The sequence below is a fragment of the Pelophylax lessonae genome (assembly GCF_965119305.1).
Source record: "Pelophylax lessonae genome assembly, chromosome: 3".
In the NCBI taxonomy this organism is placed as follows: domain Eukaryota; kingdom Metazoa; phylum Chordata; class Amphibia; order Anura; family Ranidae; genus Pelophylax; species Pelophylax lessonae.
In genome coordinates, this window is record NC_138770.1 from 112164730 (window position 1) to 112188938 (window position 24209).

Genomic DNA, 24209 nt, shown 5'->3' on the forward strand with positions numbered 1-24209 from the left:
CAGTATGGGGTGCTATGTGTACATTCATGAGGAAGAAGAATGAACCTAAATGATTTTAGCAAATGGCTGCAATATAACAAAGAGTGAAAAATTTAAGGGGGTCTGAATACTTTTCGTACCCACTGTACAGTAGCTGGTAGCCTGGTGAAAAAAAGTAAAAATAACAGCTGGGAATTTTTTTTTCATGACGGTAATACTGCTGTGCTAACAGTGATGGCAGTACCAGCAAAAGGGCTGGGATGGGTCAGAGCCAGGCATACCAGGAAACTTAGACAATATTTGCATACTAGTGCGTCGGTAATTTGGAGGCAAACTGGGTGTTGAGTTTGAGATCTAGCCTGAGGTGCCTGTTGGATGTAGTCACTGACAGGGTATTTTCTTTTTTCATTTAATTCATTAATCCTTTAATTTATTATTCATTGATAATTTTAGGACCAGTTCTCACTGGCTTGGAAACACAGCGATTTAATGTGCAGCAGCTGTGCTTTACAGTTGCAGTGAGTCACTGGTAGAGGGGGGGGTGTGATGAGCGTTCACAGTTTCCCCTCTTTTTTGTGCCAACTTTATTTGGATGGGCACAAATTAAGGCCTCTTGATCCCTTTGGGAAAGAGAGCCTTGACTGATGGGCCATGACCAGGACATGGGTGGAGGAAGGAGGGATTAAGCGGTCGCAGAGGATTGGTTAAGGGGGATTTTGGCTGGGGCCTGAGCTCAAAAGTCTTGCACAAGGGGATTCTGGGCCTTTCTGATCACACGTGGATGCAAAAGCTGCCCACCCTCCCGCCCCTTTATAAGTGGTCTGCCACAGCTTTAGCGGCGTTGCCGTAACAGGATACGCCCTTCATTTGAAAGTGGAATTTGTCTGTCTGTCCAGCACTTATGGTAAGGACAGGCCCCTTGAAATTTGACCAGTTAATGTTAAAGCGTGCTCACAGTATAACTGTGACAGGCACTGGTTAAACATATTATGTGTTGGAAGTTACATAAAGCTCTGGCCTTGCCCTTTTTCAACCTAATGGTTGTAAGTGTAGTTTCTTATACTGGGGGGGTGGGGGGCAAGGGGGTATTTGAGTATGTTGACAGTGGTCTTTCCTGAGCATATGCAACTCAGCAGTCATGTGACAGTTCATTCATGTCACTGTACAGTAGCACAATGTGTCGAGTGACATGAAATCCTTTCCTGTGAGCTGCAATAAAATGCAGCATTTCTGCACATTTCTGCATTTTATCACAGCTCACTACACCTCCGGGGTGCATTGCAGTGTGAATAGGAGTGACACATAGACAACAATCGTTTTCTGTGTGTCCTACTGGTGACCTGTGTTCATCCAGTGCAGTAAAATGTGCGAATAAGCCCTAGGTTTATGACATGTAAAAAAGGCTCAGACAAATTTGTCCACGCAACAAATACAAAAACATTTCCTGGTATAGCATGTTTGCATCTCTCTCATGCCCTTAGGACTGAGATGCTAGGCATGAGATGAATTTGCCTTACCTTGAACATAGCGGACAGTCATGCTATCGCTTTGGACACTCACATTCAGAGTATTGGAGACCACGCAGTTGACAGTGGTTAATTCAGTAGGACAACTGACAGTTACTTCGGTGAAATAACAGTTTTGATTTGGTTCTGCAAGTAAATATACAGCGTAAGAAAATGAGGCACTTCTATGCAAGAATGAATTAACACTAAGGAGCAAAATTTATTTTTGTACAGAAAACAAAGTGTAATGTTAACATAGAAGCAGTTGATATGTCATGAATCATGATGTGATATTATTATCATGGAAGGGTGCTGACATCAGTCACTATTTTTAGGTTTAAAGTATATGTCCAGACAGTTTTTTTCACCTAGTTTTGGATAGGGTGGGAAAGGTTTAGAACCCCTGCCAGGTTTTACTGTGTCAGAGCATCTATGAATTAAAAGTATGACATATGATTACAGAGTTTAACCATAGTTGCCAACATTTGAAAAAAAATTCCGGGGATACTTTGCAGCACAGCTATTAATTACTTACTTGAAAATGTACCACACCCACTTCCATGAAGCTCTGCCCACTCCACATAATTAATCTCCACCTACCTACACTACTATCAGATTATAAGGTCTACTTAATAAAGAGAGAATTACAGGAAATTGAAAAGGGAATTTCAAACTTAAGGCCAAAGTAGCAGAGTTGGAATAATTCTCCCATTCAGCTGCACTACTTCTGCCTAAAGTTTAAAATTCTCATCATAATTCCCTGCAATTCTTTCTTTTTTGAGTAGGCCTTTAAAACACCAAGTTCCCACCAACATTACCATCAAAAAACGTGTGTGTAAAGGCACTAAATAATAATTTGTAAAAGGGTGGGATACACCAACTAAAATTGGGGAGCAGCAACTAGAACTCCCTGAACTTTGGGAGAAGAAAATGGAACGTATAAGGGCTAGTGCGCTCTAAATAATGTTCACAACTTAACATATAATTAAAATGACAGTAGGGAAATACAAGAACATTCAATTATAGTGAAATAAATTAAAATAAAAATAAATATGGAATAAATGCCATATTTATTTTTATCTTTATTTATTTCACTATAATGTTCTTGCATTCCCTACTGTCTTTTCAACTAAACAATTAAAAATAAAACAAATCTTACTATTTTGTATTATCTATTTGAGCCAGCAGGTATAGATTTAGGCTCCATTTCACATTCAAAGGCTTTCAATTTGTTTTGTTGATGCAAGAAACCAATTGTTCACATAAGTGGCTCAGTGACTCATCCAAGTAACACGTTCCTTTTGGGACAGTTAAGTCTGAAGTTTCATTGAAAGAACATGTATCTGAAAGCGAGCAGGTCGGCTGTACTGTCTCCATAACCAACCCAATCTTCAGGCAAAGCAACATGTTCTTTTTAAACCCATCAATTGCCAGCCACTTCCTTCAGCTGCCCTGAGGAGAAGAAGCCACCTTGCAAAAAACTTAAATATAGTAGAAGGAATGTCCATGTGCTGCACATCGTAACAAATCCATAGTAAGAGGATGAATGGCAGCCTCAGTGTGGGCTCTGGCATGGCCTGCCTGGAGCCCAGGCTGAGGCTGCCATTCATCCTCTTACTACGGGTTTGTTACAATGTGCGGCACATGGACATTCCTTCTACTATACGATACGAGCTCCGTTCCTGGCCAGCACTCCCAGTGGTCAGCTATTGATTCATACCTCTAGCCTGAGTGGAACCCACACCTTTACAGTTGGGAACTGCAACAAAACTTAGCTTACACAGAGCTATGGAAAATTCCTTATGTGACAGCGCTGGTGCTGGGTGAGTGGCCTAGTCCAGACTGTATTGTACTGGGTATTGTTTTTTTCTCCCAGCAGCTGTAAGGAGCATTGGAGGAGCATGTTGAGTATGTGCTGTGTAGAGAAAAAAAGGGGGAAACGGGGAAATTAAAGCAAACCTATTTCTTTAAGTTGGCCAAATGATTTCATTAGCGCAAGCATATATTTCTGCTACTATCACACCTATATATGTCTAGGTGTGTATATAAATATATGTATGTGTGTATATATACCACTATACACAAGTTCAGATGTTTTGCCTGCCTCAAAAGAACCCCAAAAAATGCCAAAAAAAACGCTAGCGTCAAAAAAAAAAATGCCCAGGTGTGTTTTTGCTGCCATTTTTTGGGGTTTTTTGGAGGCAGGCAAAACATCACAACTTTTGCACAGTACCACTATACACAAGTTCAGATGTTTTTCCTGACTGCAAAGATCCCAAAAAAATGCCTTCTATTAAACCGGCAAGGTGTTACAGCAGCGGAGCCAACCCCCTGTCAGAAAGTTTTCTAATACAAACAATCTTTTTTTTATGGTTCTGGACATGCTACAGAGATGAAACTTCACATGTACTCTTTTTAGACCCCCCAGATCTGAAATCCAAAGTAAAAATCAAAAAAATCTCTCTTTTTTTTAATTTTTATCAATAATTGGCTTTTTTTTTATCAAAAATTACAATTTTTAAGAACTTTTTTTTTTGTGTGATTTTGTGTCTGCGGGGTCTAAAATGTGTACCTGTGAAGTTTCAGCTCTGTAGCATGTCCAGAACCAGAAAAAAAGATCATATAGGTGTTAAAGTTAAAGGAGGGTCCCGACCCACATCCCTGTTCTACTGAAAAATTATCTTTTTTTTTTCATGGTTCTGGACATGCTAGAGAGCTGAAACTTCACATGCACACCTTTTAGACCCCCCCCCCCCCCAGATACTAAATCCAAAGTCAAAATCAAAAAATCTCTCTTTTTTTTTTTTATAAATTTTTTCAATAATTGGCTTTTTTATCAAAAATGACAATTTTTAAGAATTTTTTTGTGTGATTAATAGTTAATGGGGCATGACCCAGAACCCTAGGCACTTTTTAGGGGCATTTATTGGGTTTTGGGGCTTCAAAATGGTGTTTTTTGATTACCGAAGTTCGGGTCCCATTGATTTCAATGGGGTTCTGAAATCCGGGCCGAACTTTCGGGAAGTTCGGATGTTCTGGCCGAACCGAACTTTTCAAAAGTTCGATCATCCTTAGTGATCATCCATCTGAAGAAAAAGAAAGCAGGTAGCATGAGAAATTCCTTCCTACACACCAAACCAAGCATGGAACATGTACAGAACTGCAGTTTCCTATGAAGACAGGGAGGATTCACATACAGAAAATCTTCTTAAAAAAAAACTATTTCTATCAGTGCTCCTTTTTTACATTTTTCACCTTGGTCACGGTCTTTGCTCTGTACTAAGTAAGAAATTGTTTGAAATGAACATCTGACTAAACAAGGCAAATGGAATGTGCAGAGCTGAAAAAAATAAATTGGCGCAGCACCTCCAACCCAGCTCTGTACCCCGTCCCCCAACACACAAAAAGTCTATCGGAGCACCCCATGGCCACTGACCTGCAACTGTGGTGCTGACAGCATCATGATCTCCCCCTGTCCTGGCTTATAATTGAGAGGGGGGCAGGCGGCAGCTCTGTGGTTCCCCCGCGGGATCTCCCGCCAGCTAGCAGGTGTCTCCCATGTGTACAGTGGAGAGGGGAGGGGCCTCTGACCCGGCCAGCTAATCGGCTCCAGCTAGCAGGTCACTTCCTTCAGACAAGGGTCTGAAAACCAGGACTTTCCTGGGAAAAATGGGACTGGTGGCAGCTATGGTTTAACTATGAACTGGTCTGGATATCATTTAGGCCGGAATCTTAAAGGTCATGTCTTAATGTGCCAGTATCAAAGTTAAAAGACAGGAAAACTGGGTTTACAACTTAAATCAGTTTGCTCTGCAAGCACGTTGTTTACAGATGAATTAAGGCCAGGGACTCTCCACCATGAAAGAAATGACTCCCCAAACAAGTGAAACGAGTTGTACACGAACCCATAGTCCAGCTGAGATTGCATTGTTTTGGACAATGGGAAAAATCAACAATCTGAAGAGAAGATGATGCTATTCACTAAGGCAGGCCATAGACCATGCAAATTGCTTTCCTGCAATCACGGTTTGAAACCACAGTGTTGACAGGGGAATCCCTCCTGCCAAGCAATTGTCTGCTCCTGGCAGGGGTGGGGAGCTGTCCCCGTTGGGAGAAGACAGTGATCATTGCTAGTGGCTAAAGCAGCCGCTAGCAATAATCACAAGTGAATCCAGGGGGCTGGTTGTACTGAAGTGGAATTGATCAAACAACTTGGTAATAGTTTCCGTGTTCACAGCTGATCAAAAGTTAACACTCCTTAATTCATATTTAATAGTGTTTGCTATTGTTCAACCTACTGGAAACTAAACAATTGGAAGACATTTTGTGAGAACTTCACCAAAAAGTCAACATAGAAATATTTCTATGGATGAAATAGGGGCCCTCTATATTCCTGTAGCCAAGCCTGGACTACCATATATATATATGTGTAAAATAGGGGTACGCTGATATAAATAATAGCTGCAACCTGAACTGTGCCTTAGTGAAAATTATGTATAAAATAGGTGCGCTAACAATGAATGAATAAATAAATAAATCAACACAGTGATAAATAACAATCTTAAATATGGTGATATTCCAAGTGAGTAAATGAAATAAATCAAATGTCCAAAAGAACTCAAAAGTGACAAGTGATGAGACGTTGTGATCCTTGACTTATTAAATACAATAACTCATATGGTGATGTGAATTCAAAAGTCCACAAAAACTCTTCACCAAAATGTTGAAAAGGTAAAGTAAGTTGCCAGTGCTCTGTGATTGAAGATCCCGCCACCACCACACTATCCTCCTTACCAGATGAATAAATTAGGAAGGCAGAGAAAACTCTGATGATAGTGTTGGGGAGAAGAAAGTAATCAAATAATCCACCCTGTGATATGGTGCAGGATTAGCCTCTTACCAAATGGCAGATGGAATCAGCACAGAGAATATGGAGCAGACAATGCCTTTTCACTGTATCTGTAACTGGCAGCTGTGTTTCACTTTCACTAGGGATCCGTCCTCCTATTAGCTCTCCATGATGAGCATTGTGGTAATAGAAAATAAACGGACCATAGTGTAATATCCCCGAGGTAAATTTATTCAAAATAAAGTGTTACACTTACATTAGGGATGGAAACATTTGCGGCAGTACAGAAACGATACACCTGACTCGGCTGCAGACCGAGCGGTGTTGGACGTTCGTGGCGGCGCGACACGCCTCCTCTCTAACGACGTTTCTTCCAAACAGGCTTCTGCTGAGATAGGAGGGACGTGCGCGCCGCCACCTCCGTCCTCTTGAAGCTCAGGAGTATGACCACTTCCGGTGTCCGCAGTGTATGTGCGGAAGTGCTCGCTCATAACGATAATTAGCTGATTATCCATTAAGACCCAATCATTTCTTTCCTTCGGTACTCGATACTTATTGGAACGATAATCATGGTGTATATCTATATGTAGGCTTTTAATATGCACATGCAATACAAAGGGACACCGGAAATGTACAATCCTCCCACTTCCTGTGCCACCATAAACCTATGCATGAGACAAATTCGGAAGTGTGGGGAATGTGAATATTGGACCAATCACGGTCCATATAGATGCAAAATAAATGATGTATGTCTAAAAGCATAATATTACATAGTACAATATAAAAACTAATTAAAATTAATATTAAATATATATGACTAACATTTATTTGCTGATAATAAAAATATTAAAATTTTAAATATAAAATATACTATATTTTAAATATTATTAAAACCATAATAAAATATATAAAATACTGAAATGTCTTAAATCAGTGTATTGAGACTGAACAAGGAGTTAATTGTTATTAATATGGGCATTGATGTCCCATTCAACGTTGTGTCCCCAAGGTCTAAAGCACTTCATTTCGTAGATCCAGAAGGTTTCCCTTCTTGAAATGGATCTCTTCAGGTTACTCCCTCTCCAATGGGGTACATATTTTTCAATCACTATAATTCGTAAATTCTTGGGATTTTTATGGTGACATTTTGAAAAGTGTACAGATACACTGTGTCCAGTGAACCCTTTTCTTATGTTGGAGAGGTGTTCCCCTATTCGAATGCTGGCAGTGCGTATAGTTCTCCCAATGTATTGTTGCCCGCAGCTACATTGGAGGAGATAAATCACCCCCTTCATATGGCAGGTGATGAACTCCTTAATCTTATACTCTTTTCCAGTGGCGGTAGATGAGAACTTGTTAGTACGTATAGTTTTTGCTTCTTTGCAGATTTGGCAATTTTTGCATGGAAAATAGCCTTTCATATCTGGAAAGAATTTTGGTACTAACGGTTTTTCAATAGGATTATTTGCAATGAGGTTTTTCAAATTCCTCGCTTTTCTATAGATGATATCTGGTTTCTCAGGGAGAGAAGGCCCTAATACTTTGTCTCCTTGTAAAATACTCCAGTGTTTTTTGAAGACATGATTGAGCCATCTATAGTTTTGGGAAAATTGTGTGACAAAGGCATATTCGAATTTAGGCTGGGAAGTTTGATCAGTCGTTTTGGTCAAGATGAGATCTTCTTGTGTTTGTTGACCTATCAACTCAATTTCTTGGTCAAGTATCTGTGGCATGTAACCTTTTTCTAAAAATCTTGGTTTTAAAACGTTGGCTTGTTCTTTAAAATCCGACTCATTTGTGCAGTTGCGTCTAATCCGCTTGAATTGTCCCTTAGGGACCGATCTGAGCCACTTCGGGTGGTGGCAACTGTCCATGGCAATAAAACCGTTTTTGTCGGTCGGTTTAAAATATGTTTTTGTAATAAAACCTGCGCCATGTCTTAAAATTACTAGATCTAAAAAGTTAACCGCTGTGGGGCTGGATTCGTAAGAAAATCTGATTCCCCAGCTGTTGCAGTTTAGCTGGTCCATAAAAACTTTCAATGATTGGTTACTCCCTTTCCAGATAAAAATTGCATCATCAATGTAGCGTCTCCAAAACACTAGTTCCTTGGCTCTGTGGGAAAAGATGTTTCGATCCTCCCACAGAGCCATAAAGAGATTCGCCACACTGGGGGCAAATTTAGCCCCCATCGCAACTCCGGTACGTTGGAGATAAAACCTTTGATCGTAATAAAAGTAGTTATGTTCCATGCCAAAGGTTAAAAGGTTTAAAATAAACTCTTTATGTGCCACTGATATATCTTGATTGGTGTCTAAGAAAGTGCTTACCGCCTCATATCCCATCTCGTGTGGGATAATTGTATATAAAGACGCCACGTCAGCAGTCACGAGCAGTACATCTCCTTCAATATTTAATTGTCTCATTTCTTGTTCAGTCTCAATACACTGATTTAAGACATTTCAGTATTTTATATATTTTATTATGGTTTTAATAATATTTAAAATATAGTATATTTTATATTTTATATTTAAAATTTTAATATTTTTATTATCAGCAAATAAATGTTAGTCATATATATTTAATATTAATTTTAATTAGTTTTTAAATTGTACTATGTAATATTATGTTTTTAGACATACATCATTTATTTTGCATCTATATGGACCGTGATTGGTCCAATATTCACATTCCCCACACTTCCGAATTTGTCTCATGCATAGGTTTATGGTGGCACAGGAAGTGGGAGGATTGTACATTTCCGGTGTCCCTTTGTATTGCATGTGCATATTAAAAGCCTACATATAGATATACACCATGATTATCGTTCCAATAAGTATCGAGTACCGAAGGAAAGAAATGATTGGGTCTTAATGGATAATCAGCTAATTATCGTTATGAGCGAGCACTTCCGCACATACACTGCGGACACCGGAAGTGGTCATACTCCTGAGCTTCAAGAGGACGGAGGTGGCGGCGCGCACGTCCCTCCTATCTCAGCAGAAGCCTGTTTGGAAGAAACGTCGTTAGAGAGGAGGCGTGTCGCGCCGCCACGAACGTCCAACACCGCTCGGTCTGCAGCCGAGTCAGGTGTATCGTTTCTGTACTGCCGCAAATGTTTCCATCCCTAATGTAAGTGTAACACTTTATTTTGAATAAATTTACCTCGGGGATATTACACTATGGTCCGTTTATTTTCTATTACCACAATGCTCATCATGGAGAGCTAATAGGAGGACGATCCCTAGTGAAAGTGAAACACAGCTGCCAGTTACAGATACAGTGAAAAGGCATTGTCTGCTCCATATTCTCTGTGCTGATTCCATCTGCCATTTGGTAAGAGGCTAATCCTGCACCATATCACAGGGTGGATTATTTGATTACTTTCTTCTCCCCAACACTATCATCAGAGTTTTCTCTGCCTTCCTAATTTATTCATCTGGTAAGGAGGATAGTGTGGTGGTGGCGGGATCTTCAATCACAGAGCACTGGCAACTTACTTTACCTTTTCAACATTTTGGTGAAGAGTTTTTGTGGACTTTTGAATTCACATCACCATATGAGTTATTGTATTTAATAAGTCAAGGATCACAACGTCTCATCACTTGTCACTTTTGAGTTCTTTTGGACATTTGATTTATTTCATTTACTCACTTGGAATATCACCATATTTAAGATTGTTATTTATCACTGTGTTGATTTATTTATTTATTCATTCATTGTTAGCGCACCTATTTTATACATAATTTTCACTAAGGCACAGTTCAGGTTGCAGCTATTATTTATATCAGCGCACCCCTATTTTACACCTATTCATTTTAACCACACGGGTAGCAGCAGATACACCTCATGGATATTTTTGAATATCACAAGAACAGAGTTTTGGCAGTAGATGACGTTTTCATTAAAAACGTTTCAGAATCCACCGACTTGAGAGGCATTTTTATGCGTCTCAAGAACGTGATGGTGGCTGAACTACATGCCTCATGGGACATCGCATTCTTGGAAAAATATGTTCAAGAGAAGATGGTACCAAGAAGTTTGCGATGGACCATTTATCCAGACCAAGGAGACTTAGACATTGAGGAATGGTTCCAATTTTTTAATGGAGCCGGCATGAGCCTCCTTAATTTTCTGGTGGATAAACGAAGGAAAAAAGTTTTTCGGTTGAACAAGGAAATTATGTAAATTAAAAAGTTGTCTCCCCATATGGCGGAAGAAACTTATAAAATCTACAATCAGGAATTAAGAGAAATTATGGCACTTGAAGAAGAAGAACAAAAAGCCAAAAAACGAAAAAAATATTTCAGGGACTTAGAAGATTATTACTCAGCTAAAGTTTTTAAATGGCAAATAAACCTTATGGAAAATGAGGAAGTAGAAGATACGATAGAAGATGACCCAGATGAAGGGACATCTAAGAAGGTTGCTACACCTTTTGGTTTTAAGAATCTGGCGAAACAGAAAACCTTGATGCCTGAAGAACAGACCAAATCACATCCTCCCTCTAATGTTCCATATAAAGGGTATAAGCCGTTGAGAGATAATTCCCAAAACAGAAAGGGGAAAAAGGCAAAGAAGAAAGAGAATCATAAGGAAGATCAACGTCCTACCAGACAAGAACCACATAGAGAAGATCTTGAAAATCGTTCCAGATCAGTGGAAAGAAAACGGGAACGTTCAAGATCGAGATCTCCCAGAAGGGTCAGATTGGACTACATGGGCAACTATCCTGATACACCTCATACTCCCAGGTCTCACCAGTATAACACCAATACGAGGTTTGAACCATTGAGATACGAAGGATATGAAAATAGAGAAGACTCGAGAGATGAGCCTTCGTCCAGAACCCCTATTAATTCAAAAAAGCGGAGTTTTTTAGGACAGGGCCCAAAGAAAAACAAAAGAAAAAGATAACAAGAGGTTGCAGAGGTGGTAAAACTAAAAAGAAGAAGAATCAAGATGAGATGGGTATATTCAATTTGAGTGGGGTAGTACTCACAGAAAGTGAAAAACACACGCTAGGCAAAGGTCTTAAATATGCCCCCAAACAATCGCTCAATAAATTCGAAACCTTCATAGACATCCAAAAATTTGTAAGAAAATTAAATGTCAAAAGACATTTCCTATCCAAGGCCAGTGAAAGGAATTATGTTTCGTATCAAACCGGTTCTACACACTCTACTAACCTGAGAAATGCTTCTCTGTTTAACCCGCCTGGGGCACAGAGCAACAACATCACAGTGTTTAGAGATACTGTGTTGAACGAACTTGAGAAAAAGGTGATACAACATAAACCCCAAATAGATTTGAAAAAGGGGATCAAGACTTTGTGTGATAACAAAGATCTCGTCATTCGGCCAGCTGATAAAGGGGGAGGAATAGTACTGCTAAAAAAAGAAGATTATCTAGAAGAAATGAATAATCTCCTAGCAGATACTAATACGTATGCTATTTTAAAGAAAGACCCCACTTATTCATATAAGAAGAAATTGGAAAGGATTATCAAACAAGGTTTCGAAGATGGGATTTTAAATAAGAAAGAAAAGGAATTTTTAATACCACTTTCCCCAAAATTGCCCATTATTTATTATCTCCCGAAAGTTCACAAAAACTTGACGAAACCTCCTGGAAGACCAATTGTGAGTGGGATAGATTCTGTTACTTCCAGGATCGGGAAATATATAGACCACTTCTTGCAACCCTTGGTCCAAGAAACCCCAGCTTACCTAAAAGACACCACGCAGTGCATCCAAGAAATGAGACAATTAAATATTGAAGGAGATGTACTGCTCGTGACTGCTGACGTGGCGTCTTTATATACAATTATCCCACACGAGATGGGATATGAGGCGGTAAGCACTTTCTTAGACACCAATCAAGATATATCAGTGGCACATAAAGAGTTTATTTTAAACCTTTTAACCTTTGGCATGGAACATAACTACTTTTATTACGATCAAAGGTTTTATCTCCAACGTACCGGAGTTGCGATGGGGGCTAAATTTGCCCCCAGTGTGGCGAATCTCTTTATGGCTCTGTGGGAGGATCGAAACATCTTTTCCCACAGAGCCAAGGAACTAGTGTTTTGGAGACGCTACATTGATGATGCAATTTTTATCTGGAAAGGGAGTAACCAATCATTGAAAGTTTTTATGGACCAGCTAAACTGCAACAGCTGGGGAATCAGATTTTCTTACGAATCCAGCCCCACAGCGGTTAACTTTTTAGATCTAGTAATTTTAAGACATGGCGCAGGTTTTATTACAAAAACATATTTTAAACCGACTGATAAAAACGGTTTTATTACCATGGACAGTTGCCACCACCCGAAGTGGCTCAGATCGGTCCCTAAGGGACAATTCAAGCGGATTAGACGCAACTGCACAAATGAGTCGGATTTTAAAGAACAAGCCAACGTTTTAAAACCAAGATTTTTAGAAAAAGGTTACATGCCACAGATACTTGACCAAGAAATTGAGTTGATAGGTCAACAAACACAAGAAGATCTCATCTTGACCAAAACGACTGATCAAACTTCCCAGCCTAAATTCGAATATGCCTTTGTCACACAATTTTCCCAAAACTATAGATGGCTCAATCATGTCTTCAAAAAACACTGGAGTATTTTACAAGGAGACAAAGTATTAGGGCCTTCTCTCCCTGAGAAACCAGATATCATCTATAGAAAAGCGAGGAATTTGAAAAACCTCATTGCAAATAATCCTATTGAAAAACCGTTAGTACCAAAATTCTTTCCAGATATGAAAGGCTATTTTCCATGCAAAAATTGCCAAATCTGCAAAGAAGCAAAAACTATACGTACTAACAAGTTCTCATCTACCGCCACTGGAAAAGAGTATAAGATTAAGGAGTTCATCACCTGCCATACGAAGGGGGTGATTTATCTCCTCCAATGTAGCTGCGGGCAACAATACATTGGGAGAACTATACGCACTGCCAGCATTCGAATAGGGGAACACCTCTCCAACATAAGAAAAGGGTTCACTGGACACAGTGTATCTGTACACTTTTCAAAATGTCACCATAAAAATCCCAAGAATTTACGAATTATAGTGATTGAAAAATATGTACCCCATTGGAGAGGGAGTAACCTGAAGAGATCCATTTCAAGAAGGGAAACCTTCTGGATCTACGAAATGAAGTGCTTTAGACCTTGGGGACACAACGTTGAATGGGACATCAATGCCCATATTAATAACAATTAACTCCTTGTTCAGTCTCAATACACTGATTTAAGACATTTCAGTATTTTATATATTTTATTATGGTTTTAATAATATTTAAAATATAGTATATTTTATATTTTATATTTAAAATTTTAATATTTTTATTATCAGCAAATAAATGTTAGTCATATATATTTAATATTAATTTTAATTAGTTTTTAAATTGTACTATGTAATATTATGCTTTTAGACATACATCATTTATTTTGCATCTATATGGACCGTGATTGGTCCAATATTCACATTCCCCACACTTCCGAATTTGTCTCATGCATAGGTTTATGGTGGCACAGGAAGTGGGAGGATTGTACATTTCCGGTGTCCCTTTGTATTGCATGTGCATATTAAAAGCCTACATATAGATATACACCATGATTATCGTTCCAATAAGTATCGAGTACCGAAGGAAAGAAATGATTGGGTCTTAATGGATAATCAGCTAATTATCGTTATGAGCGAGCACTTCCGCACATACACTGCGGACACCGGAAGTGGTCATACTCCTGAGCTTCAAGAGGACGGAGGTGGCGGCGCGCACGTCCCTCCTATCTCAGCAGAAGCCTGTTTGGAAGAAACGTCGTTAGAGAGGAGGCGTGTCGCGCCGCCACGAACGTCCAACACCGCTCGGTCTGCAGCCGAGTCAGGTGTATCGTTTCTGTACTGCCGCAAATGTTTCCATCCCTAATGTAAGTGTAACACTTTATTTTGAATAAATTTACCTCGGGGATATTACACTATGGTCCGTTTATTTTCTATTACCACAATGCTCATCATGGAGAGCTAATAGGAGGACGGATCCCTAGTGAAAGTGAAACACAGCTGCCAGTTACAGATACAGTGAAAAGGCATTGTCTGCTCCATATTCTCTGTGCTGATTCCATCTGCCATTTGGTAAGAGGCTAATCCTGCACCATATCACAGGGTGGATTATTTGATTACTTTCTTCTCCCCAACACTATCATCAGAGTTTTCTCTGCCTTCCTAATTTATTCATCTGGTAAGGAGGATAGTGTGGTGGTGGCGGGATCTTCAATCACAGAGCACTGGCAACTTACTTTACCTTTTCAACATTTTGGTGAAGAGTTTTTGTGGACTTTTGAATTCACATCACCATATGAGTTATTGTATTTAATAAGTCAAGGATCACAACGTCTCATCACTTGTCACTTTTGAGTTCTTTTGGACATTTGATTTATTTCATTTACTCACTTGGAATATCACCATATTTAAGATTGTTATTTATCACTGTGTTGATTTATTTATTCATTCATTGTTAGCGCACCTATTTTATACATATACCATATATATATGTTGTATATATATATACATTAAGGTTACCGTTATTAATGAAGTGTGCCCCTTTAAGGTTTTGCAAGGGAGGATCAACATGCTCCTGAAATGGACAAATTGGATTGTGGGAGATGTAGTCAAGAACTGAGGGCAGACTGTTGTGTGGATTGTTGGAGGAACTACACTCCCAGGGAGCGACGGGAGAGTGAAGGATCGTGGGAGAGCTGATATACCTATCTGCCGGGCAGTGTGAGCGCTCTCTTGCTTCCGTTGGTGACGGAGGCCAGAGTGTATGGCCTAGAGAGAGAGAGCGGAGCCCATCCTCAGCGGTGTGGATGCTGGTAATCACAGAGTGGTAATAAATCCAGTAGAGCTGAGTAGAGAATGGGCGAAGTTGAATTGACTGACCAGGACAACTGAGTGTCGATCATCCCCGGTGACGCAGAGGAGTGGGGGAGTGCATTGCCTGGGTAGCAGGATAATCACAAGTGGACACTGTTGAACAGAGGAGTGCCTGGTGAAATCCTGAATCGCAAGTATAAAAATTCATATATGACACACTGACTGCAGTTAGGAACACACTTACACTATTTTCTTTGGATTAAAAATATCACGCTGAAGAGTGATAAGAGCTCTAACTGCCGGTGAAGAAATAGCAAGGCCTTGCTAGGGAGGGTACTTCAGCATATGCTGCTTTAAAGGGGACCTGTTGCAGTATTATTGAGTCATTATAAGCAGGGCCGTCTTTAAGGAGGGGCAAATAGGGGCAACTGCCCTGGGTCCTGTCATTGTTGTGGGGCCCAACATCCAAACAATTGCTCCCTGTCACATAGTGCAGCTGTAGCTGAAGGGAAAGGGAAGCAGTGATCGGAGGTGTCCAGAGCTGACCGAGTGGAGAGACACACTGACAAGCAGAGGTAGAGAACGAGTGAGGCAGAGAAGAGTGAGGGGGATCGCATAGACAATAACATTCCTAAGGCAGCAAAGCTAAGAAAAGTGGTGAGGAATTTACAATCTGAAAGAGAACATGTGCTTGTTGTAACTGAGGTTTGCTTGCTATTAATATAACTGGGAATGCCTCTATGTACACACACACTGGTCGGCATGGATAAGCAGTCGGCTGCTATGTTCTGTGATTAGCAAATTTAATTTTCATTGCTTTAGCTGCTAAAGTCACTTATCTTTGCCTCTCTGCTTGCTATGCTCATTGACAGTACCGTTTTGAACATAATCCTGGTTGACTTCATTAACCTCATCTTTTCTGCCACATGTTAAAGTCTGCTGCAGTGCGAAGACAACACTTCTAGGCTTGCAAAGGGACTGCTGTGTGAGTTTGTAGCATAATCCATCTAGCAATTAATCAGTTAACATTAATGATGTGCGGTAATCTCCAGCAACCAATCAGAGAGCACTAATGATGTGCAGTAACCTCTAGCAACCAGTGAGTGCTAATTATGTGTAGTAACCTCTGGCAACCAATCCGTGAGTGGTAATAATGAGCAATAAACTCTAGCAACCAGTGAGCAGAAATGTTGTGCTGTAATCTCTAGCAACTAATCAATGAGCCGTGTGTGTGCTGTAACCTCTGAAACCAATCGCAACTGCTACCTGATCTGCAAACTGATTTTGAGTCTAGCTGACATTTACTGTATGTCTCAGACCAGATGGAGAGCGAAATTGCATTCTGGGGACTCGGGGGGGGTTGGGGGGGGGGTGGCGTTTGGTGCTGGGCTGGGGTGGGGCCCAAGAAAATGTTTGCCCAGGGTCCAATCAATATTAAAGACGGCCCTAATTATAAGTGAAAACTAGATATTGCTAGATTTGATAGTAGAGTTTAAATCAGAAGTCAAAAGGTAACACATATTGCAATAACTCTTAGTCATAGCTGACATTGTGCTTGGATTACATTATTCATTATCAGAATACCCTGTTTGCTGAGTATTTACATTAAGGTGTTAATCAATTGACATCCATTGTGTTTGGTAGGGTTCAATTGATTGATATTGTTATGTCTGGCTCTTCTCAAATGCTATCTGTTATCAATAAGTTCTATTGAGTTCATATATTCCTTGTGTCAGAGTGTCTTTGAATATTACAGTCAAAATGTTGGAACTTAAAGTGTCCAGTGGGTTGGATAATTCTCAGGGTCAGGTGAGTGCAGAGGAACACCTGCTAACCAGCAGCCCTCAAAGGGGCAGTGCTACATTTGTGGGCTCGTCCGGGATCTTCTTTGCCACTCCAGCCCTGAGTAAACCCCCCTACAAGCCAATTCCAGGAAGGGCGATGAATTCCGCTGCCGCAAGAGCCTGGGGGCGGTCCCAAGGGGCCCAATTGGAGTGGAGCACAGTTCTAGAGGTCACTGGGAGACATCCGGAGGTGGGTGAGAGCCTTAGTACCAGATCAGAGGGCCTATTTACTAGATGCACGGGCAGACGACGAGCTGGACATCGTGCAAGTGTTGCTAGAATGGCGAGAAGATATACCTGAATGTTTTCAAGTAGAGGAGGTGGCACTGCAAGAAGGGATTCCGGCCAGAGTGTTCTCTCAGTTGGAAAAGGAGATGTTAGAAGAAGTGCCGCCACCCTCGCCGGCCTGTCCCGGTCCCGCAAACGTGACCGCCAATGGACTCGGAGTTCACTCTGCCTCTTTCTATGCAGATATGAGTCCTTTAGTTGAGAGTCTGATCAAGAGCGGTTCAAATGGCGCTGGGCAGAGCTACAGATGGCTGTGGTTCTTCTCTGGCCAGATACAGTACCAACTCCCAATGGAGAAGAGGACTTTGAGAGTTGGATGAGCCACTTAGGCAGTGGAAGAGTGTAGTGTGCCAGAAGTGGAGAAGAGGCAACGACTCAGTGAGAGTTTGAGAGGTCCAGCTGCTGAATTGATCAGAAACTTGAGAATGGGCAATAAGGATTGTGTGGCCAAGGGCTATATAGATGCCTTGTTTGCTGTCTTCGGACAAGTGGAAAAGACTACTGACCTGTTGTACAAGTTCAAGCACACACACACCAACGAGGAGAGAGATTATCTGACTATGTCTTCCGTGTGGACAAGATGTTGCACCAGATTCTGTTAAAAAAGGGCATAGACCCTAAAGATGCTGATTGTGGCTGGACAGAATGTTGCAAGGGGCTTGGCCCAATCATCCCATCGTCCTGAAGCTGTTACTAAAGGGAGTCCGAACCACCCCTACTTATCCTGAGTTGATGAGGGAGGTGAGAGAGGAAGAGGCCCTGTTGGAAGAGAAGAGCCAGGGTGTCAGTGAACTGTTAAGCAGTGAGGGGCGGAAAGAGAGAGCCTCTGCCCACCTAGCTCGAGTGGAGAACAGTCTCTTGGATGAAGAAAGTGAAGCGGATATCGATTTGGGCCATTATAAAGGTACAGGAGAAAAAAAGCCTAAGGAGAGTTCAAATTCAGCTGATGTGCCAGACCCTGATGCAGGTGATGAAGGCTCAGGGGAGAGCTCAAGAACCAAAGAAAAATTTTAAGGGACTGAATCTTCCACCCTTTTCGAGACAGAGGGTGTTTTGAGTGTGGAGAAATTGGACATTTTTGGGCCAAAAGCCCCAAGCGAGGACTTAGAACTGAATTGCTGGAGAAGCTGCTGAAGGCTTTACAGAAATAATTTTTCGCGATGAAGGTGGAAAACTTCAGGGGACCTCAGTGAAGGAGCCAATTGAGCGTCCGAGATTAAACAGAGCTCCGGCACTAGTAAAACTGTTAAAAAAAAGCACGAGATGGGGTCCTCTGCCCAGTCCTCCCCCTCTATGCTTAGTTTACAAAGAGGGCCACTTGGGTTGGGTGCAAAGACACAGGGAGTCAGTGTATCTTCTCCCCCACGGAAGAAGAAAATAATCTGGTCGCCAATCATGAAATCAGTAAAAGTGCAGACTGCTGAATTCCCTTGGAAGGACACCACTGCATGGAGGATGGGAACGATTTCTCCCTCCAGTTCAAGTCGGGTGACACCTGTAATTAATACACCCAGAAGACTGGAAAGACCTGTTCCAGCCGCGCGGCAAGAATTATCCACAGCAGTAGAGGGAAGGATGCCAAAGAAGCTGGTGGGGCCCTCCCCGGTGGTCTCATTGCAGGTGGAAGGAATCTATACCAAGGCCCTGTTTGACACTGGGACTCAAGTGATGCTGTTGTATAGAGACTTCTACGACAAGTATCTGAAACATATTCCATTATGCAAGTTAGAGGAGTTGGAGATTTGGGGGCTTGGACCCCAGAAGTTTCCTTATGATGGGAATATACCCATAAAGATTGCATTTAACCCATCAGCAGAGGAAAAGGTGGAGGTTTTTGACACTCTGGCAGTAGTGTGTCCTCAACCTCCTGGAGCAAAACAGAACTCTTTGATTATTGGAACAAATACAGACTTGGTGAGAAGAATGCTTACCCCATTGGCCCTAAAAGGCTCTGCTGTTGAAGAAGTACATCCTCAATTAAGGAAGGCTTTTCGGCGAGTGATACAAGAGCAGAAGGCCCCAGTTGAAGGGGTAGGAAAGCTGTGGCGACTGGACACTCAGGAGTGTTGCAGCCAGGGGAACGGACATGTATGAAAGTTACAGTCAAGCTGTCCTGGGACTAGCCGGGCAATTTTGTGATGTTGGAAGGCAACCCACTGGGAGAAGACACTGGGCTGGAACTGGTTCCCGAGATTGTACCCACGAAGACTTTGTGGAGAACAGGAGGGAAGATTCCTGTCAGCATTCGGAACATCACTGGGCAGCCGGTCAGCTTGAAGCCTCGCATGGTGTTGGGGCATGTGACTGTTGCCACTTCGGTGACCCTGAAGGATCTGGTCCAGGAGGAAGAGAGGGGTGGACCGAAAGAAGACTCCGAGATTCGATTCCCTGCTGTCCCATTCAAGTGGGGGGAGCAGATGAAGGTTCAGCTGGCCAGATGGGAGAGACTTTTTTCGAAGAATGATTTTGATGTGGAGTGTGCGAAGAGCGCTCAGCATCGAATTCGGTTGAGTGAGGACAAACCCTTCCATGAGAGAGCTCGACGGATCCCTTTGAGGGAATTTGCAGGATCTTCGAGAACAGCCAGCTGAGCTGAAAAAGTCTGGAGTCATTAGAGAGTCCCGCAGTCCATATGCTTCTCCCATTGTAGTAGTTTGAAAGAAGAATGGGACTATTAGGATGTGCATTGACTATCGAACCTTGAATCGGCGAACCATCCCTGATCAAAATACACCACTCCTAGAATTAAAGATGCCCTGCAATGTTTGTCAGGAGGTAAGTGGTTCAGCATACTGGATCTGAAGAGTGGCTATTATCAAATACATATGCACCCTGAAGATAGAGAGAAGACTGCTTTCATCTGCTCATTGGGTTTTATTTAATTTGACTGTATGCCACAAGGATTGGTAGGTGCCCCTGCTACCTTTCAAACATTAATGGAGAATACTGTGGGTGACATGAATTAGATCGAAGTCCTTGTGTACTTGGACAATATCATTGTGTTTGGCAAGACACTGGAGGAACACAAAGCTTGTCTTGAGAAGGTCTTTCAGAGGCTCTATGAAGAGGGATTGAAGTTGTCCTTAGAAAAGTGCCAGTTTTACCAGACGTATGTCACCTATCTGGGGCATGTGGTCTGAGCAGATGGGGTGGATATTGATCCTCAGAAGTTGGAGGCTGTTACCACTTGGCCCTGACCAAAGACTGTAACTGAATTACGCTCTTTTTTGGGGTTCTGCTCCTATTACCAAAGATTTGTGAAAATTTTCGCCCAGATAACAAAACCTCTAAATGAATTGCTACAAAGAGAAAGTGAGAAAGAAGGATTGCAACTGAATGTCAAGGAACAACGTCCTAAGGGACCCAGAAGATCTAGAGAGTCTATTCAAGATCAGTGGAACACCAGGTGTGAGCATGCCTTCTGGTAATTGAAAGAGAGTCTTACCTGGGCCCCTGTGTTAGCTTAGGTTGATCCAACGAAACCATATGAGTTACATGTTGATGCTAGTCGGGACGGACTGGGTGGAGTGTTGTACCAAGAGAGTGAAGGGAGGCCCCGTCCTGTAGCCTATGTAAGTCACAGTCTGTCGCCTTCAGAGAAAAATTACCCCAACCACAAGCTGGAGTTCCTGGCCCTCAAGTGGGCAGTGGTAGATAAGCTGTGGGATTATTTGTATGGGGCCTTTTTCGCAGTAAAGACAGATAACAACCCATTGACCTATCTGCTTACCATAGCCAAATTGGATGCCACCGGACAGCAATGGTTGGCTGCTTTGCCGGAGTTCCAGTTTAGCCTGAAGTATCGACCTGGGAAGGGGAACTTGGATGCAGATACTTTGTCCAGAAGACCCCATCCCTCGAGTGGAGAAGAGAGCGACTGGGTGCACCATACCTCAGAAGGGTAAAATGATAAAGATTGTGCTGCGCAAAACTGTGTATCCTATGCAAAAAGTTATTGTAAAATCAATTTTCTATACGATCACTATTTATGATGATGGATGTGTGATAAACAGATATATTAAATTGACTATGTGATAAATATACTCATAGAAGCTATGTTGCTGTGACAATCGTGAAAATGAAATATAACACACTGAACATCAATAATTAATCATTTCCATATTTGATACATTGAAAAGTATCCCAAAAAAGGTGGATTTAGGTAAGACAATTGTGCAAAAAATAAATGTAATAGTATCACATTAAATAAGTGTCCAATCTCAAAGTGTGGGAGTCCAAAATCAAATACTCCTGTGTGAGAAGTATATCCCAATCACCAGTGCCTGGAGGTTTTCCTGATAGTGAACAGGTACAATTTCACCTCAATGCTTTGTGCTCCCCCACCCAGGTGGGTGCCTCACCTTATTTTCTCACAATCAAGCCTGGTAAGTGATGTGCTTGTGTCCTGGTAAGCCTCTCATGTAATGGTGCCTCGGTGCTCTTGGCCCTCAGAGGTGGCTCATATAGATGAAAAGAAAGGTATCCATAGTGCAAATAACATATGCCATGGTCAACCAATGGAGTTGAGTGCACATGCTCAGCCTCATATCCAGAGGTTGTCTTTGGGAAATAGACATATGAGTGCTGCCAGCATTACTGCAGAGGTTGAAGGGATGGGGGCGTCAGCCTGTCAGTACTCAGACCATACGCTGCACACTGCATCAAATTGGTCTGCATGGTTGTAGTCCCAGAAGGGTAAAATGATAAAGATTGTGCTGCGCAAAACTGTGTATCCTATGCAAAAAGTTATTGTAAAATCAATTGTCTATACGATCACTATTTATGATGATGGATGTGTGATAAACAGATATATTAAATTGACTATGTGATAAATATACTCATAGAAGCTATGTTGCTGTGACAATCGTGAAAATGAAATATAACACACTGAACATCAATAATTAATCATTTCCATATTTGATACATTGAAAAGTATCCCAAAAAAGGTGGATTTAGGTAAGATAATTGTGCAAAAAATAAATGTAATAGTATCACATTAAATAAGTGTCCAATCTCAAAGTGTGGGAGTCCAAAATCAAATACTCCTGTGTGCGAAGTATATCCCAATCACCAGTGCCTGGAGGTTTTCCTGATAGTGAACAGGTACAATTTCACCTCAATGCTTTGTGCTCCCCCACCCAGGTGGGTGCCTCACCTTATTTTCTCACAATCAAGCCTGGTAAGTGATGTGCTTGTGTCCTGGTAAGCCTCTCATGTAATGGTGCCTCGGTGCTCTTGGCCCTCAGAGGTGGCTCATATAGATGAAAAGAAAGGTATCCATAGTGCAAATAACATATGCCATGGTCAACCAATGGAGTTGAGTGCACATGCTCAGCCTCATATCCAGAGGTTGTCTTTGGGAAATAGACATATGAGTGCTGCCAGCATTACTGCAGAGGTTGAAGGGATGGGGGCGTCAGCCTGTCAGTACTCAGACCATACGCTGCACACTGCATCAAATTGGTCTGCATGGTTGTAGTCCCAGAAGGAAGCCTCTTCTAAAGATGATGCACAAGAATGCCTGCAAAACAGTTTGCTTAGGACAAGCAGACTAAGGACATGAATTACTGGAACCATGTCCTGTGGTCTGATGAGACCAAGATAAACTTATTTTGTTTAGATGGTGTCGTGTGTGTAGTGGCAACCAGGTGAGGAGTACAAAGACAAGTGTGTCTTGCCTACAGTCAAGCATGGTGGTGGGAGTGTAATGGTCTGGGGCTGCATGAGTGCTGCCGGCACTGGGGAGCTACAGTTCATTGAGGGACCATGAATGCCAACATGTACTGTGACATACTGAAGCAGAGCATAATCCCCTCCCTTCGGAGAATGGGCCCCAGGGCGGTATTCCAACATGATAACGAACCCAAACACACCTCCAAGACGACCACTGCCTTGCTAAAGAATCTGAGGGTAAATGTGATGGACTGGCCAAGCATGTCTCTAGACCTAAACCCTATTGAGCATCTGTGGGGCATTGCATGGGCCTGAGCACCACCGGATTTCACAGAGCAGGGCTCTCCCGCTTACCCACCGACTGCTTTCATACGAAGTCCTGCCTCCTTAACCGGCTCCTATGATAGAAAGCACACTGGTGAACTTTATCATAGGAGCCGATCAAGGAGGCAGGATTGCATATGTCAGCGGCCACGCCGGGTAAGCAGGAGATCCCCACGCTGTGTAATGCGGCGGCTCTCCTCTCTCTAATCTCCATGCACTGAACAGGCTGCATTGATGGGCACTGGTGAGGCTGAGCTGATGGGCACTGATCAGGCTGCATTGATAGGCACTGGTGAAGCTGCATTGATGGGCACTGGTGAGGCTGCATTAAAGGGCACTGATGAGTGGGCACTGATGAACCTGAGCTGATTGGCACTGGTGAGGCTGCATTGATGGCACTGATCAGGCTGCATTGATGGGCACTGTTGAGGCTGAACTGATGGGCACTGATAAAGTTGCACTGTTGGGCATTGGTGAGGCTGTATTATTGGGCACTAGTGAGGCTGCATTGATGGACACTGGTGGGGCTGCAATGATGGGCACTGATAAAGCTGCATTGATGGGCACTGGTGAGGCTGCATTGATGGGCACTGATAAAGCTGCATTGATGGGCACTGGCGAGGCTGAATTGATGGGCAATGATCAGGCTGAATTGATGGGCACTGGTGAGGTTGCATTGATGGGCACTGGTGAGGCTGAATTGATGGGCACTGATCAGGCTGCACTGATGGGCACTGATGAGGCTGAACTGATGGGCACTGATGAAGCTGAATTGATGATCACAAGTGAGGCTGCACTGATGGGCACTAGTGAGGCTCCACTGATGGGCACTGATGAGGCTGAACTGATGGGCATTGGTAAAGCT

At 42.1% G+C, this 24209-nt stretch overlaps 1 protein-coding gene across 1 annotated transcript in view; it reads right to left on the reverse strand.

Moving 5' to 3' along the window:
- Nucleotides 1-24209, reverse strand: part of LOC309550105 (adhesion G protein-coupled receptor F5-like) — a gene marked incomplete at its 5' end in the record, with an annotated part of 389437 nt that overhangs the window by 170630 nt on the left and 194598 nt on the right. The window contains one exon of the mRNA XM_082250562.1: nt 1497-1631. Coding sequence (XP_082106688.1) covers nt 1497-1631 — 135 coding nt within the window. The remainder of the gene's footprint in view (nt 1-1496; nt 1632-24209) is intronic.